Source organism: Macaca thibetana, chromosome 6 (genome assembly GCF_024542745.1).
Source record: "Macaca thibetana thibetana isolate TM-01 chromosome 6, ASM2454274v1, whole genome shotgun sequence".
In the NCBI taxonomy this organism is placed as follows: Eukaryota; Metazoa; Chordata; class Mammalia; order Primates; family Cercopithecidae; genus Macaca; species Macaca thibetana.
In genome coordinates this window covers 103,811,074-103,830,535 of record NC_065583.1, presented here as the reverse complement: position 1 = coordinate 103,830,535, position 19,462 = coordinate 103,811,074, and the positions used below count along the sequence as shown (strand labels likewise).

Sequence of the window (19,462 nt, the reverse complement as noted above, 5' to 3'; positions counted from 1 at the left end):
ACTGGGCTCAAGCAATCCTCCCACTTTAGCCTCCCCAGTAGTTGGGAATACAGGTATGTACCACTATAACTAAAATTTGGATTGTTATTTGAAAAACTGGTATCCTATTTTTTAAAACTCAATCTATGCTTACGAAGCAAAATACATAGAGTTTAAATAGAACCTAACAGATTATAGTTCTCTGTCATAAAGTCTATGTGGTTTAATGATAAAAGGTTAATTTAAAAATTTTGTAAAGTACAAAATAAACAATTTTATTAGATGTATTCATTTATTTGACATATTAAATTAGACAAAGAAATACATACGTAACCAGATAAAGGCAATCACATTCTCACACTACTTGAACACACAGCAGTGGTCAAAAATAATGGATTGTAAAATGGACCCCAGGATTCAATGCAAAAACCACCCCATAAAAGAAAAGTTTCAGGCTTCTAACTTCACTGAATCCAGTACTAAACGTGCTTCTTTATATTCCTCAGTTTCTTCCAAGTCTTTTTCACATTCCTAAAATGAAATACAATAAAAATTAAGTTTATCCTTTTCAAGTTTCAGTACTTTGTTATTTACTCAAATATTACAAACCATTAATGTAAATAACTAAAAAATTAAAAGTAAAAAATTCCAAGCCTCATCTAAACATACTGTAATTCCACAGGTTTCCCACATTCTGCTCCTTCTTTACAAGGAAAGGAAGAAAAAACTGGTGCTTTTGCTTCACTGTATATATTCTCATATAATAAGTGAATAACACAGCCTTCTAAAGCTACCAGCATTAAGTAAATTAAATAAAAACCTCAGAAAAGTTTATTCTCATTTTGTTGACCCATCATCATCATACGAAAGAGAAAAGTAAAAAGCAAGATTTACTAACATATTCCATACATGACAGCATTCAGGCCAAAATAATCCACCAACTATTCCCAATGACAAAGAAGGCTTTCTATGTCACAACAGAGTTAAATATAATCTCTGAATTCAACAAATGAATTGCTTGCTTGCTAATGGGTATTACATACCCTACACTAAAGCAAACAAAATACATCTTTCATTTTCTGATATTTAAAGATTGAGTTTTTCCATAATACTGATATATAGGCAACTTTTACTAATATATTGTAATGATAACAGAAAAATGAAGTAATATCATCTAAATTACTCTACACAGGAAATCTTGTTTGATTTTTACATGAAGCTATCTATGGTTAGCAATTTATGTCAGGTCAATAAAAGATGGAGATATACAAACAGAGTAGAGGAAATAAAGTATGTGTGTATTTAATATGCAAACTGAAAGCAAAAGGACTGAGAATTTGCTTAGCTCAAACTATAGGTAAGAATTTCTTAAACCTCCATGTTATACCTTAAACACATGTTTGTTCTCTGTTAGTAAATATAAGCTCTTCGGGGGCAGAGATATTGTTGAATACATCCTCACACACAAATATATCATCCAAAGACATTATTATTATTATTTTCGTATTTATTTTAGTAGAGACGGGGTTTCACCATGTTGGTCAGGCTGGTCTTCAACTCCTGACCTCGTGATCCGCCCGCCTCAGCCTCCCAAAAGGCTGGGATTACAGGCGTGAGCCACCGCGCCCGGCAGCCGACATTATTTTTTTCAAGCAATTTCTATTACTTTCTCAGCTACTAGATTCATGAGAGAAAAAAGCATTTAAACTGTTAAGAAATACAAATGATGCTTCCCATCTCAGTTAGTATTTTAACAGTTATTATTTCCTGCTTTATTTACCTTCTGTATCACAAGGCATTTATACCAGCAAGTATAAGTGTTATTCAGCTCCAAGTTATTATGAGGGGACTACCTAGATTACCAGTATTTTCCCCCTCTCTCAAACTGATTTAGGTTTGAATGTGAAAGAATTCCAGATCCTTTTATTAAGAGCCCAAATTCTTTTGAAGTATTAGATCTTTTAAAATTTTAATCAATCAACTCATCCTCAATGTCTCAAAAGATCTTTATGTATGAAAACCAAATAATCAAGACCTTGCTGGACAATACTGGTACTATCATAACTTAAATAAATTTAGCTAAATTTTAATGAATTGAACAAACATGCTAGAAAACAGTACTTTTACTGGAGGCATAATTCAAAACACAATTTAAACTCCATTAATTATTTTAAAATATAGTGGTATAAAGGGCAAGTGAATAAGAAATACTGCTGACTAGTTCTCAGTGTTAAATATTTAAACTTTTGGCTTTCCATGTATTGGATTGAAAAAAAATTTTTTTAACATATGACACAGGTCTTTACTTACTAATATCTGTTGAAGATCCAAATATGCGGCTTCCAACCTGCGCTGGCAATCTGGGATCATCATCCGGGATTCTTGTAGGATCTCTACCTAGAATGAGAATCTCTGTGAGATGTTCAGAGATGGCAAAACTTGTATGTGTTTAGCTCATATCTTGGTAAATATATCCTTATTAACAGGAATCAGAAAAAAGTTATGGTTATGTTAAATAGTTCAATATTTTAACTTAAACTGTGTTTATTAGAAGTTAGAAAGAAAGGCTGGGCACAGTGGCTCATGTGTGTAATCCCAGCACTTTGGGAGGCTGAGGCAGGTGGATCACCTGAGGTCAGGAGTTCGAGACCAGCCTGACCAACACGGAGAAACCCTGTCTCTACTAAAAATACAAAATTAGCTGGGTATGGTGGCGCATGCCTGTAATCCCAGCTACTTGCAGAGGTTGCGATGAGCTGAGATTGCACCATTGCACTCTGGCCTGGGCAACTCCATCTCAATACAAAAAAAAAAAGGTTAGAAAAGCAAGACTATCACACTGTAAAATCTACAAAGTACAAGTTTTAGAACTAAATCTTTTTGGTAATCACCTTCTCATGCTAAGTAAAAGTTAACTGCAAAAGCTTTTCATAGAGCATTTATTTTAAAAGGCTATTTAAAATAAACTATTTCCCCTGCTGTCACAAAGCACCTTTATCCAAAATGGGATCAGCTGGTTATATAAATATCTCCTGCATCTTTTGAGTAATAAAGAAAAACAGTGTTCAGATAATATCACATGGAGATAATTACTGCATGAAAAAAGTTATTGAGTTATTGATCACATCGTGTGCACACTGCAGGAGGTTCACACTGAAAGACAGAGGTAAAGAAAAATGAAAAGCAAAGACCAGCAGGTTCATATTTTTGATGCTTATCATGCATAAAAAGTTATTACTTATCCTCGTGCTTCATTTTAGGAGAGAGATTATTCTCCCCATGCAATGTAAGCCAAATTACCAACGTGGCACCCCTCTGAATCTAAACTTCTTGCCTATTCCTCCTGATGACAGACACTACAGAATTAAACACAGAAATATGTATTCCAGAGGATATTTCTGGACATAAAATCCATCATTCAAAACTGGACTATAACACATCAAATCATAAAAGAAAAAAAATCAAATCAATGACAGGGAAACCCAATTGGTAAGAGTAAATAAGTTAATGCCACATGTTGGACTTCAAATAGGGCTTTTTCTTAGAGTAGCAGTAAGCTTTATTTCCTTAAACTATTCTCAGAAAGAAACATAGAGCTCATCTAAACATTTATTTCCAGAAAATAATGTTTGGTCAAATACCTTTAAAGAAATGGGTAGAAAATCTGAGCTTTTTACTAAGGAGATTATCAAGCTCATATAAAATAAAAAGTAATGATATAATTTAATGGCAATAATATTGTATTTTAATAGAAACTTTAGGTCCCAGTACCGTCTTCCTTTCCCAAATAGCTTTGTCAGAGCTCATATTGAAAACAAAAATCTGAAGAAGTTCTTTATTCACATCTATTTTCTCAGGTGGAAATCTATTGTTGAACTTAAGCCTCTTTTACTAATAAGGCACAGGTTGAAAATTTCAAACATAACATCATCATTTTATTTCAGAGCTAATCATACTATGACTACACATTTAACCACTGCCATTAAATTATTTTTGTGTATCTGGTTAGTTTGAATACATGTGAAAAACCAGTGACAGGAACATTTCATACTGGATTTTTCCTATTTCCTTTCCTATGGAATTCCCTTCAGAATGGTTACAGGAATTAAACAAGATGAAATGAATAGGTCAAATCCATGACAAGTCACTATATGTGTTTGTAAAAAAATATTTTCTAAGCTTTAGCCACCAAAAAAACCTTTAAGCAATGCCATCCAAAAATAACTTCTATTCATTAAAATTCTATCTATTATCACAGACCAAGAATCCTCAATCTATCAAAACAGGACTCCGACTTACACAGGGCCAAAGCTCAGGCTCTCCCATACACTACCCCAATTCATTCAATAAGTTTACTATACGTCTTCAGGATGCCAGGTACTGGGGATACAAAGATGAAAAAGAAAAGGTCTCGGCCAGGCGCGGTGGCTCAAGCCTGTAATCCCAGCACTTTGGGAGGCCGAGACGGGTGGATCACAAGGTCAGGAGATCGAGACCATCCTGGCTAACACAGTGAAACCCCGTCTCTACTAAAAAATACAAAAAACTAGCCGGGCGAGCTGGCGGGCGCCTGTGGTCCCAGCTACTCGGGAGGCTGAGGCAGGAGAATGGCGTGAACCCGGGAGGTGGAGCTTGCAGTGAGCTGAGATCCGGCCACTGTACTCCAGCCTGGGCGACAGAGCGAGACTCCGTCTCAAAAAAAAAAAAAAAAAAAAAAAAAAAAAAAAAAAAAAAAAAAAAAAAAAAAAAAAAGAAAAGGTCTCTATCCTCCAATCCATAAGTCTAGGTGTATTAACATGAAAATAAACATTTGAGATTGCTTCAAGAAGCTCATGCCACAGACAGCCAAAGGAACACAGTGATGACTATGATTTGGAATCCACAAACCACATCTTCATCAAAGCCATAAATCATATATTTTACATTTGGACACTGAATTGCAACTGTCTGGAATAATTTTAAAACACAGTATATGAGGTGTGATTATTATGTAAAGATACCCCCCAAAACATCTAAACTTAATTAAATGAATATTATCTTTCAAAGGGTTTCCCTTGGGAGGTAGTATTCAAATTAACTGTCCTCTGTTTACAATATCTGAATCAACTGTCAGTTTATTCTAATGTTGACTATGATAAGTCTGAGCTTAATTCAGGATCTTGGCACAGACTGGGAGATGCAAAGAACCTTACAGGAACAAACACAACAGGATGTGGTACTGACTGATGTCTAATTGTTTTTAAAACAAGTTATGGTTTTATAGGGGGTACTTATTTGGTAAAATGGAAGTTGGGAGTTAGTTTAGCAAGGTTCAAGTATTATGAATAAATGGCTGAACCTAAAATCTAATCAATTTCCTTTAGAGACAAACATACGTAAATTGGAAAGGAAATACCCCAAAGGGCAGATCTTCATTTCTGTCAGAAAGAAGAGCTCTGTGAAATAATCTGGCCAATGTCAATCCAGCTCTTAGGTTATTGCTTGATTGTGATGAGGTTTCCAGCTTCTTTAAGGATCCAGATCATCCATCAGAAGCTGGCTATACCTATAGCTATAATAATCAATAGATACTCTAATATTGGCTATTGGCTGCCTCTGAAACCAATGGCATTAGTTTGCCAGGCTGGGGTCTAGAGCAATCCAGAGATTACTGGAATAATGGTTAAGTGTTTTCTTTAGATGGTGGTAAAATGGTAATGTACTCACTTCTCAGGAAATCTATTTGACTTGTATTTTATGGTTATTGCCAAATGAGTAAGATTGTAAGAAGAATCTTAAGTCAAAAAAAAAAAAAAGATCTTTGGGCCCTTAAGCTCTAATGTATCAATAATTACTTTAAGTGTAAATATACTAGTTAAAAGGCAGAGATTCATGGACTGGATCCAATAACATGCTGTCTACAAGAAACTCACTTCAAACATAATAAAATAAAAAATAAAAGGATGGGAAAAAATAAATTTAAAAAAGCAGGGCTAGGCATGGTGGCTCATTCCTATATGATCCCAGCACTTAAGGAGACCAAGGCAGGAAGATCGCTTGAGGTCAGCAGTTTGCAACCAGCCTGGGCAACACAGTGAAACTCTGTGTACAAAAAATAAAAATTAGGTGAGTGTGGTGGCACATGCCTATAGTTCTAGCTACTCAAGAGCCTGAGACAGGAGGATTACTTGAGCCCAGGAGCTGGGAGGTTACAATGAGCTATGATCGTGACAATGTACTCCAGCCTAGGCAAAAGAGTGAGACCTTGCCTCTAAAAAGCCGAAAAATCAGGAGTGGTTAAACTTCATACCAGATGAAGTAAACTTCAAAGCAAAATAATTATCACAGACAAAGAGGGATGTTACATTATCATAAAATTATCAATCTACCAAGAAAACATAGTGATCTTAGATGTGCATGCATTAAACAACAGAGTTTTAAGATATGTAAAACCAAAACTGATAGCGCTGAAAGGAAAAACAGACAAATCCATATACACAAGCTGGGGATTTCAATACCCCACTCTCAGCAACTGATAGAAATATTAGATGAAAATCAGTAAAGGTATAAAAGAACTGAACAACACCAACACACAAGGTGTAACTGACTTTTATAGAACACTCTACCTCAGAAAGAAAGGAGAATACAGTGTTGTAATAAGGAGAATACAAGTACTTTTCAAGTACCCATGAAATATTTACTGAAGTAAGCCATATTCTGGATCAAAAAACCCGAACAATAGCAAAAACCCCAACAAATTTAAAAGAACTGAAATCCTACATAATACATTATCTGACTGTAATGGAGTAAAATTAGAAATCATAACAGAAAGGAAAATCCCTACTTAGAAATTATACAACATACATGTAAGGAACCCATGGGCCAAAAAAAAAAGTCTCAAATAAAGACATATATAAATGGAAATGAAAATATAACATGTCAAATTTTATGGGATGCAGCTAAAGCAGTGTCTGTTGGGAAATTTACAGCACTAAATGCCCACATTAATAAAAAGGAAAGGTCTGAAATTAATAATCTTGTTTTAATTTAATTTAAATAAGTTCTTGCTTCAAGAACCTAGAAAAAGAGCAAAATAAACCTAAAACAAGCAGAAGGAAGGAAATAATATATAAGAGCAGAAATCAACGAAATTAAAAACAGAAAAGCAATAGACAAAACTGTATGAAACAAAAAGCCGGTTTTGGCTGGGTGCCATGGCTCACGCCTGTAATCCTAACACTTTGGGAGGTCGGGGCAGGCAGATCGCTTGAGCCCAGGAATTCGAAACCAGCCTGGGCAACATGGCAAGACCCCATCTCTACAAAAAATTAGCCAGGCGTGGTGACACACATCTGTAGTCCCAGCTACTTGGTAGGCCAAAGTGGGAGAAGTGCTTGAGCTTGGGAGGTTAAGGCTGCAGTGAGCTAGGATCGTACCACTGCACTCCAGTCTGGGCGACAGAGTGAAACCCTGTCTCAAAAAAATAGTAATAAAATTAAAAAACCAAAAAGCTGGTTTCTTGAAAAGAAAAAAAAAAACACGCTGATAAACCTTTAGGAAGACAGACAAAGATAAAGTGAAAGGGCAGAAATCACCAAAAGTAGTCCAAAATAGAGGATATCATTACAGATCCTGCAACTATTAAAACGAGAAGAAATACTATAAATGATGTTATAATATTGTTCATAATGTTCATAAACAACTTTGGAGAAACTGACCAATTCCTCAAAAACTACCAACTACCCAAACTTAATTACTTAAACAGTCCTATTAATCACTACAGAAACTGAAGTTATAATTTATTTTTGGTGTTAATTTAAAAAATACCTTTTCTCCAATGTTCTGCTGAATGAAGTTGTAATTTAAAAGTTCCTACAAAAGAGCTCTCCAGGCCCAGACAATTTCAACAGACAATTCTACCAAATATTTAAATAACAATTAACACCAATTTTACACAAATCCTTCAAGAAAACAGAAAAGGAACAAATGATTTTTTAAATCAATATTCCCAAACGATTTTATGAAATCAGTATTAACCTTACAGCAACACCGCATAAAGACAGCACAAAAAAAGAAAACTGCCTCAACAAATTAGCAAATTGAATTCAGCAATGTATACAAATAATTATTTATACACCAGTATCAAGTGGGATTCATTGTATGTATGCAAGGACGGTTAAATATTTGAAAATCAATCCATGTAATTCACATCATCAGGTCTGAGAAAGAAAATGAATATAATCCTAGAATAAGTTCAGCAAGGTGAGTTTGCAGGTTACAAGATCAACACACACACACAAAAAACAATCAACTGCATTTTTATATCTAACAACAGATATGGTATGTGGAAACCAAAACTAAAAACAGTACCATTTGCAAGAGAGTCAAAAAAAAACAAACAAAAAACTTCACTATACATTTATAATGTGCAGGATCTGTATGCTGAAAATTATAAAATGCTGATGAAAGAAATCAGACCTAAATAAATTAGAAAGACTTACCATGTCCATTAACTGGGACATCAATTTGCCCCAAACTGATTTTTAGGTTTAATGCAATTCCTATCAAAAGGTGTTTTATAGATACAGACAGGCTTATTTAAAAATTTACATGGAAAGCCAAAACAAACTAGAAAAGCTAAAATAATTTTGAAAAAATAAAATAAAATAGACACTCTTCCCAATGTTAAGATTTACTACATCGGTATGGAATCAAAACAGTGCAGTGTTGTTAAAGGGGTAAAGATTAATGAACCAGAAGAGAGAACACAAAAGTAAACCCATACAAGTATGTCCAACTATTTTTGACAAAGATACAAAAGCAATTCAATGAAGGGAGGACAGCCTTTTCAACAAATGCTGCTGGAGCAACTGGACATTGGCAAAAAGATGAATCTCAAACCAAACGTCACACCTTATATAAAAATTACCTCAAAATGGATTGAAGACTTAAATATAAAACACAAAATCATACAACTTTCAGGGAAAAAAAAAAAAAAGAAAATCTTTGGAATCTAAGACAAGCCAAGAGACCTTAGCCCTGAAACCAAAAGTGTGATTCATAAAAGGAAGTACTGATAAATTGGATGTTCTCAAATTTAAAAACTTGGCTGGGTGCAATGGCTCATGCCTATAATCCCGGCACTTTGGAAGGCCAAGGCGGGCAGATCACTTGAGGTCAGGAGTTCGAGACCAGCTTGACCAACACGGTGAAACATTTTCTCTACTAAAAACACAAAAATTAGCTGGGCATGGCGGCAGGCGCATATAATCCCAGCTACTACAGAGGCTGGGGCAGGAGAATTGCTTGAACCTGGGAGGCAGATGTTGCAGTGAGCTGAGATCACACCACTGCATTCCAGCAAAGAGTACGGCTCCGTCTCAAAAAAAAAAAAAAACTAGCCAGGCATGGTAGCGCATGCCTGCAGTCCCAGCTACTTGGGAGGCTGAAGCAGAAGGAACATTTCAACCCAGGAGGCAGAGGTTGCAGTGAGTCGAGATCTCCTCACTGCACTCCAGCCTGGGCGACCAAGCAAGATTCTGTCTCAAAACAAAAACAAAAAAAAATCCCTGTTTCTCTGTCAAAGACACTGTTAAGAGGAGAAAAAGACAAACTACAGACAGAAATATCTGCAAACCACGTATCTGACAAAGGGCATGTGTCTAGAATATACAATGAACTCTCAAAACTCAAATGTAAAAAAACAAAGCATCCAATTAGTGGGCAAAAGTCCTGATCACTCATTTTCACTGAAGAGGATATACAGACAGCAAATAAGCACATGAAAAAATGTTCAACATTATTAGCCATTATGGAAATGCAAATTAAAAGCACAATGAGTTATCACTGTACAGCTATCATACAGCTGATGGCTAAATGCTAAAATTAAAAAATAGAGATCACACTGAATGCTGGTAAGGATGTAGAGAAATTGACTCATTGCTGGTGGGAACATAAAATAGTACAGCCACTCCGGAAAAGAGTTTGGTAGTTTCTTTTAAAACAAAAACCACAGGAATACAACCTAGTAATTGCACTGTTAGGCATTTATCCTACAGAAATGAAAACTTATGTTCAAGAGTACAGAACCTAGAAATAAACCCAAATACTTACAGCCAACTATCTTTGACAAAGCAAACAAAAACATAAAGTGGGGAAAGGACACCCTTTTCAACAAATGGTGGTGGGACACTTGGCAAGCCACATGTAGGAAAATGAAACTGGATCCTTATTTCTCACCTTACACAAAAATCAACTTAAGATGGATTAAGGACTTAAATCTAAGACCTGAAACCATAAAAATTCTAGAAGATAACATTGGAAAAACCCTTCTAGACATTGGCTTAGGCAATGATTTCATAACTAAGAACCCACAAGGAAATGTAATAAAAACAAAGATAAATAGCTGGGACTTAATTAAAGAGCTTTTGCATGGCAAAAGGAACAGTCAGCAGAGTAAACAGACAAGCCACAGAGTGGGAGAAAATCTTCACTATCTATACATCTGACAAAGGACTAATATCCAGAATCTGTAACAAATTCAAACAAATCAGCAAGAAAAAAACAAACAATCTCATCAAAAAGTGGGTTAAGGACATGAATAGACAATTCTCAAAAGACATACAAATGGCCAACAAAATACGAAAAAATGCCCAACACTAATGATCAGGGAAATGCAAATCAAAACCACAATGCGATACCACCTTACCCCTGCAAGAATGATCATAATCAAAAAATAAAAAAATAATAGATGTTGGTGGAGATTCCTTAAAGAACTAAAGGTAGGACTACCATTTGATCCAGCAATTCCTACTGGGTATCTACCCAGAGGAAAAGAAGTCATCATATGAAAAAGATACTTGCACACGCATGTTTACAGCAGCACAATCCACAACTGCAAAAATGTGGAACCAACCCAAATGTCCATCACTCAACAAGTGGATAAACTGTGGCATGCATATATATATATGATGGAATACTACTCAGCCATAAAAAGGAATGAGTTAATGGCATTTGCAGCAACTTGGATGGGACTGGAGACTATTACTCTAAGTGAGGTAACTCAGGAATGGAAAAGCAAACATCACATGTTCTTACTTTTAAGTGGGAGCAAAGCTATGAGGATGCAAAGGCATAAGAATGACACAATAGACCTTGGGGACTCAGACGGAAAGGGTACAAATGGGGTGAGGGATAAGACTATAAATCAGGTTCAGTGTATACTGCTTGGGTGATGGGTGCACAAAATCTCAAAAATCACCATTAAAGAACTTACTCATGTAACCAAAAACCACCTGTTCCCCCAAAACCACATAAAATAAAAGTTATGTTCACATCAAAACTGTACATGAATGTTCACAGCAGCTTTTCCCACAACAGCAAAAACCTGGAAACAATCCAAATGGTCATCAAAGGTTAAATGTTAGTACATCCAAACCATGGAATACTACTTAGTAGCAATAAAGAACAAACTATTGATACGCTCAATAACTTCAATGGACCTAAAGGGAATTATATAAAATAGAAAAAGCCAATTTTAAAAGGTTACATACTGTAGATTCCATTCTATGTTATGTGACATTCTGGAGGCAGTGTAACTATTTAGGGTTTAGGAAGCAGAGAGGATGGGGTGGCTAAAAAGAGGTGGCAAGAGGGAGCTTTGCGATGGAACAGTTCTCCATCTTGACTGGTTGCTGCACATGCTACTGCAGAGAACTATACATGCAAACACACTAATGAGTGCAGGTATAACTAGTGAAATATGAGTAAGCTCTGTGGTGTACCAATGTCAACTCCAGGGTTTGAATACTGTATTATATTTACACAAGATACTAACATTGGGGGAGGTAGGATGAAGGATGTACAAGACCTCTTTGAATTTCTTTTGGAATTTCCTGTGAAATCTACAACAAAAAATAAAAAAGCAAGTGTATTACCTTCTATAAGCCTGCATATATGTACCAAGAGACAAACACATTTTCTTGCATGATTGTAAGTTATTTTCCATATTTTTATTACTGATTAAAAGAAAATCTGGGTTTTTCTTTGAGGATCAGCCTTGTGAGACACTCCTGGTCAAAGGGGTATCTTCTTTGTTGACTGAAGCCTCCTAAAGTTTTCCATATATTTAATGAAAAAAATTTCCCCTTTATATTTTTAGGAAAAACATAGAAACATGTCATCGTAAATGTTCACTCTTGTTTCAAAGAGTAAAAAAAAGTGTGTACATCGTTTTCAAAAAGATGAATTTTATATTACTGCAATTATATGCAATAATTGCAAAGCTTTTGTGAGAACTCTTTTGTGAGAAAACTGAGAACTCTTTGTCCAAAAATTATACCAGTTTGTCTTATTACTTCTGGAACCTAAGAGATGAGTTGTGCCCTCAGGAGAAATGACAGAGATATGTCTGACTGAGTGTCATTACTGCCAATCATTATGCCCCAGGATACGTTGAAAAACAAACCAGAAAGCTTTACCAAGTGAGGGCAAAACCCTCTGTACCCAACCTTAACTGGTGGAGAAGAAGAGAGCTATCAGAAGCGGAAGGCTAAAATCAATTTGGGCAATATTTGAATGACATGTTATATTGTTTAGTCAGAAAATAAAAAAAAAACAGAATAAATATTTAATTGACTGATATTCTGGCCTCCTGAAAACTTTTATCTAGTTGCTTACTTTTACTTTTCTATTTTATTTTATATATTTTTTGAGAGAAGGCCTCACTCTGTCACCCAGGCTGGAGTACAGTGGCATGATCATGGCTCACTGCAGCCTTGACCTCCTGGGCTCAGGTGATCCTCTCACCTCAGCCTCCTAGGTGGCTGGGACTATGGATGCACACTACCACACCCAGCTAATTTTTTGTATTCTAATACATTTTTTAAAAAAATTTTTTTGTAGAGACAGTTTCACCTTTGATATGGTTTCACTCTGTGTCCCCACACAAATCTCATCTTGAATTGTAATCCCCACATGTTAGGGAGGGACCTAGTGGGAGATGATTGGATTATAGGGGCGGTTTCCTACATGCTCTGATAGTGAGTGAGTTCTCATGAGATCAGAGGGTTTAAAAGTGGGGCACTTCCCACTTGTTCTCTCTCTCTCTCGCCCCTGCCACCTTGTGAAGAAGGTGCTCGCTTCCCCTTCACATTCTGCCATGATTATAAGTTTCCTGAGGTCTCCCCAGCCATGTGGAACTGAGAGTCAAGTAAACCTTTTTTCTTTATAAATTACCCAGTCTCAGGTAGTTCTATATAGCAGTGTAAAAACGAACTAATGCAAACAAGCTAGTTTGAGACTAGCTTGTTCCCCAGGCTAGTCTCAAACTCCTAGGCTCAAGTGATCTACCCAGCTTGGTCTCCCAAAGGGCCGGGATTACAGGTGTGAGCCACTGTACCTGGCCTAATTACTTATTTTAAAAGAACCAAAATTATACCTAGTCCAACAGAGGGACTGTCCCCTGATTTCTGGCAACCATCTTCAGGTAAGAGTTTGGTATAGAATAAGAGATAGCATCTTAAGTGTGTGCTTAAAATACAGCCAATTTAGAAGAGGTAGGAAAGCCAGAGAAAAAAGGATCCAAGCGAGAGAAGAGCCAAAGTAGTGAGAAGTGACTGAGGACAGTCTCAGAAGCTCAGAAGAGTGTTTAGCTCAGAAGAGGAAGAAATCTAGGGAGAAGTGTAGAAAACCCACAAAATGCAGCACTTGGCTTTCTTGATATTTTCTACGAGAGGCACGATAAATGTTAAGAAAATCATTGCTGACCTTAAAGTCTCAGGCAATCAGGAACAGACCGTTCTTTTGGTTATGCAACACCCATTGTATATGATAAACAAATATGAATGGCCATAATATAGCTAAGCCAGGGAAAGGAAATTAAGAAATGTATGCAGGTTGGCTAAAGACAAGTTTTTAGGAAACTCTGAAACAAAACTGCAATCGACAACTATATACTTGGTAGGTCGACAACAGAAGCAAACAGAAACAACTATTGTTCTATAATGAGATATGAGATGCTATTTCTGAATAAGTACTAAGTTGGCTATGAATCTAACAAATCCTGTTAAAAACTATGATACCTATGACCAAAAAGAGAATTTTAACATGGCTGAGGGTAGAAACAACTTTTGAACAATTTTTTTTCCCTTTTACATCTGTGTATGTCGTCAATAATGCAACTAGTATGTGGCTGGTATTTTGAAATGACAAGTACAACACAGGATTCAGTAGTTAATCCTTACCTATAAAGTAGTGATTTTATTGAAATATGATACATACATGAATATAAATGAAAACAGGTTCTGTGATAACCCGTAACATTATTTATAGAATTTTATTTAGAAAGGGAACACATTTATTCCTCCACTCCATGTAACTGATAACTACTATTTTAGCTATAGGGCTATTTTAAAATACATTATTGATGGTGAAAAAAAGCAGGGCAAAGAAAAAGACTAAATGAGGTCACTAGCTACATGACCGGGAAAACAAGCTGATGAAGTCCAAGAAGGACCTGGATAAAATAAAATTACATACTATGTCATAATATTTTCCCACTAGATGTAGTGAAAGAGGTACAAAAGCAGTATGTATCATAATTTTAAGAATAAAAGGTTACATTCCATATGTAAATCCTTATGAAGGGTAGTTAGTTCATAAAGGTGGATAAGGCCAGGCCAGGGAGCTCACGCATATAATCCCAGGACTCTGAGAGGCTAGGGTGGGAGGATTGCTGGAGGCCAGGAATTGAAGACCAGCCTAAACAAGAAAGTGAGACCCTGTCTCTATAAAAAATTTAACAATTGGCCAGGCATGGTGGCACATATCTGTAGTCCCAGCTACTCTGGAGGCTGAGGTGGGAGCATCACTTGAACCCAGGAGTTTGAGACAGTAACAGTGAGCTAGGATCACACCACTAAACTCCAGCTTGGGCTTCACAAAGAGACCCCACTGCCCAATATAATTTATTAATATTAAAAAACAAAATAAAGGGGACATACTACATCTACACATCTGTTTACTAATCCTCCCTCAATTTATGAGTATCTGACACACAAATGTCTTTTATACACACAGTGCTATATCACAAATAAAGGAAGATGGCCTCTCCTAAAAGCTTAATAAAATAAGAAGGCTGTCTTCCTAGACAGCCAAGGGAAGACACAGCCAACAAGCTGTTTCAGCTGCTGCTGCATTTCTTCTGCATGGCAGAAAGCAACTCCCTACAAAAAAATCTATTTTAAATGATTAATTTTGCTGAATTAAGCCTGAGTTAAGTGTGATTACCAATTATGCCACAATTTACACGGCAAAAATGACTTTGAGTTCATGAGCTGATTTTAAAAATAAATTTTAAGATATAGTTTGTATAAGCTGGTTCACACTCTCCTTTTTTAAAACTGTCACCTGGGAATTATTTTAAATGCATCTGACACTAGATTTTAAGTAGAAGACCAAGTGATCTGAGGTACATTTTATAGAGATTTATTTGGTGGTTGTGGTGGGGAAGGAATGGAGGATGTCAAGGGTGAAAGAAGTATGCCAACTGGGAGGCTTCTGCAATAAATAATACCAGCAAGAGATGATAGTGGACTAGACTAGAACAATGGCAGTAGAGAGAAAAATAGAGAGTAAGAAATAGGAAGTGCTGGCTGGGCGCGGTAGCTCACCCCTGTAATCCCAGCACTTTGGGAGGCTAAGGCAGGCAGATCACCTGAGGTCAGGAGTTCAACAGCCTGGCCAACAGGGCAAAACTCTGTCTCTACTAAAATACAAAATTAGCCGGGTGTGGTGGTGCATGCCTGTTAATCCCAGCTACTTGGGAGGCTGAGGCAGGAAAATCAGCTGAGCCCGGGAGGTGAACATTGCAGTGAGCTGAGACTGCACCACTGCACTCCAGCCTGGGTGACACAGCAAGACTCCGTCTCAAAAAAGAAGGAAAAGAAAAGAAAACAAGAAATAGGAGATGCTGATATTGGATGTGGTTATTAGAAAGAGAGAAAAATATCAAGAAGGGACCAACTAAATTTTTAGCTTGAGTGGAGGTACCACTCACTGATGAGTGGAGGTACCACTCACTGAGATGAGGAAAAAGAAAGAAGAAATAGTTTTTTTGTTTGGGAGAGTAGGTTGGAGTACTGTGAGATCAAGATTTTAATTTTGAACACCTCAGAGGATGTGTCAAGTTTCAAGGTGAAAGTGGTAACTTGTGTCAGATGCTATTGAGGTATTTAAGATGAGGGAAAAAAGAGTAATAACAATGTCACTGATAGTTATAACAAGGGCTAGGGCACATAATCCACTCTTACAGGAAGGAAGGTGGTATACGTACAGATGCAGATAGGTTGATAGATTTTGTCATAAGAATATGAGAAAATTCCCTAATGGCCTTTATTTTCTCAAGGAATTATGAAGCAACTGTCAGCTGAGAATGAACGTTCAATATATGCTATGATGGGAATAAAGAAGTGTTATGGGCAGTGAAACCCCGTCTCTACTAAAAATACAAAAAAAACTAGCCGGGCGAGGTGGCAGGCGCCTGTAGTCCAGCTACGTGGGAGGCTGAGGCAGGAGAATGGCATAAACCTGGGAGACAGAGCTTGCAGTGAGCTGAGATCCGGCCACTGTACTCCAGCCTGGGTGACAGAGCGAGACTCCGTCTCAAAAAAAAAAAAAAAAAAAAAAAAAAGAAGAAGTGTTATGGGAGCGAAAAGCAGGGGCACCTAACTCAGTCTAGAGGTGAGAGTAGAAGAGACCTCAAGGAAGAACAGAAATTAATAAGGAAAGGATAAGTAAGGCCAGGAGTAAGAGCATCTCAGACATGCAAAATTTCAGAGGCAAAGAAGAAAGGGCATGTTCAGGGAGCTATAGGGCACCTAAGAGGTCGAGATAGGGATTGGTAAGAAATGAGGTTAGATAAGCAGATGTAACTTCATTTCCTGATTCAAGATCAAGAAGAGACTTGTATGCAATGTTAAGGCCACTGAAATTTGTCATGAAGACAATCAGAAGTAGTCATTGAAAAGTGCAATACATATTTTATTTTTGTGGTCTTCACATCAGTTTGGAGAAAATATTTGTGAATCTAAATATATAATTAATATAATATTAGTCCATTTTTATATTTGATACTTAAAAATCGAAAGGCAGTAAAGTTTAGCGATTAAGAGTACAGATACTAGAAAAAGAATGCCTGTGTTCAAATCTTAGCTATGCCAGGTGCAGTGGCTCATGCCTGTAATCCCAGCACTTTGGGGAGTTGAGGTGGGAGAATTGCTTGAGCCGAGAGGTCAAGGCTGCAGTGAGCCGTGATCACACCACTGCACTCTAGCCTGGATGACAGAGTGAGGCCCTGTCTCAAACAAAAATTCAAACTAAATACAGAATAAACTAAACCTCAGCTATGTCACTTAGCAACAGTATGATTTGGGCAGTTATTTAACCTGTGTTTTAGTTTCCTTATCTTTAAATGGAAGTTTTAATAGTAAAGAAATAAATAATAATATAATCTCAGTCAGAGAACTATTGTAAAAACTACATTAGTTAATATGGCATTCTGTAAATGTTAGCTATTGTTATGATATAATTTTACCTGCTTTTTAATGTCATAATTTTCACCATCTTCAGCTCTCATTTTTTCAATCTTTTCTTCCTGTTGTTTTGCCTCTTTTTCATACATCACTTTTTCTTTGACCAACCTATAGAAAAACCAAAAATATTTCAGAAAATTAGCTTTCTCTCTAGACCATAAGAAAGAAACTGTGTAAATATAAAACATACTATATTTAGAATGCCAAAGTAGATATATTAGATAGGGGGGAGGAAGGAACAGAAGAAAAATAGTTTAGTCAGAGATGTAAGTATGATCCTCATGCTCTTAAATCCTATACCTGCCTAACATAAGTGCAATCTATCAAAGCATGAAATTCTTTTTTTTTTTCTTTGAGACAGAGTCTTGCTCTGTCACCCAGGCTGGAGTGCAGTGGCGAGATCTCGGCTCACTGCAAGCTCCACCTCCCGGGTTCACACCATTCTCTTGACTCAGGCTCCCGAGTAGCTGAGACTACAGGCACCCACCACCACACCCAGCTAATATATTTTGTATTTTTAGTAGAGACGGGGTTTCACTGTGTTAGCCAGGATGGTCTCGATCTCCTGACCTCATGATCCACCAGCGTCGGCCTCCCAAAGTGCTGGGATTACAGGTGTGAGTCACCGTGCCCAGCCCAAAGCATGAAATTCTTAATTTTTAAATTAAAAACCAACTTCAGTATAATTACAATGTGAAAGCAATATTCAAAATTAGTATATACCAACAATACTAATATAATTGTCTTTTTTTTTTTTTTTTAAATATGTCTTCCAAACCTTTATACATGTATCTGAAACAGCACAATGGTAAAAGCTCAGTTTACTGGCCGGGGAAAATTCAGTAGATTGCATGTCAAATCCAAAACAAAGAAAGACTGGATTATTTTTTAACAACAAAATCATTTAACAAGTATTTATTGTGCCTTTAATTTTATGCCAGACTTTCCTTGTGCAAGGAGCTGAGATAGATAATTTAGATGCAGTTCTCTCACAGACAAGTGGTAGAAACAAACTAGTATTTACTTCCTAAAGTAAGAAAAAGTATTTTTTAAAAAGTACATCAGGAAAAGTTTCAACAATAAGAAATACTGCAATACAAAGTTCTACTGATTATCCCAGAGATGATCCAAATTAAATTAACCATAATAGCCCCATCTTCCCCAATTCTGGTTGTTTAAAGTTTTAATATAAAAGAAAACTATAGTCTAAGAAAATATTAACATTCATATATACACAGTATCTAAAGAGCAGAAGAAAAGCTTTCATAACTCATATGCATTAAAAATAGCTTTCTCCATCTGGCTGTTGGCAAGATGGCAAGGATGTAGAGAAATTGGAACCATCAAACATTGCTGACGGCAATCAAAACTGGTATAGTAGCTTTAGAAAAGTTTGACTATTCCTCAAAAAGTTAAACAGAGTAACCATGTCCTGACAATTCCATTTCTAGGTATATACCCTAGAAAAATGAAAATACATGCCCACAGAAAACATGTCTGTGAATGTTTACAGCAACATTATGCATGATAGGCAAAATGTGGAAGTCCAATAACCAATGGAAAATGTGGTATATCCATAAAATGGAATATTGCGCAATAAAATAAAAAAGTACTGATTGAAGCCACAACATGGGTGAACCCTGAAAACATGCTAAGTAAAAAAGAAGCCTGACATAAAAGGCTATATATTGTCTGATTTTATTATAGGACATATCCAGAACACACAAATCTATAGAAATGTAAAATAGATTAGTGGTTGTTTAGGACTGGGGACAACAGGGGAATTGGAAAGGTGATAGCTAAACGGTTTAAGGTTTCTTTCGGGGGTAAGAAACATGTTCTAAAAATGATTGTGGTGATAGTTGCACAACTCTGTGAATATACTACAAGCCAATAAACTGTAGACTTAAAAT

At 36.4% G+C, this 19,462-nt stretch overlaps 1 protein-coding gene across 1 annotated transcript in view; it reads right to left on the bottom strand.

Annotated features, from left to right (window-relative positions):
• Window positions 1-252: 252 nt before the first annotated feature.
• TBCA (tubulin folding cofactor A) overlaps window positions 253-19,462 on the bottom strand; it is an 85,612-nt gene continuing 66,402 nt past the window's right edge. The window contains exons 2-4 of the mRNA XM_050795742.1: window positions 17,552-17,657; window positions 2,290-2,376; window positions 253-510 (exon numbers count right to left, since the gene is read on the bottom strand). Of these exons, the coding sequence (XP_050651699.1) occupies window positions 430-510; window positions 2,290-2,376; window positions 17,552-17,657 (274 nt within the window). The 3' untranslated portion in view covers window positions 253-429. The remainder of the gene's footprint in view (window positions 511-2,289; window positions 2,377-17,551; window positions 17,658-19,462) is intronic.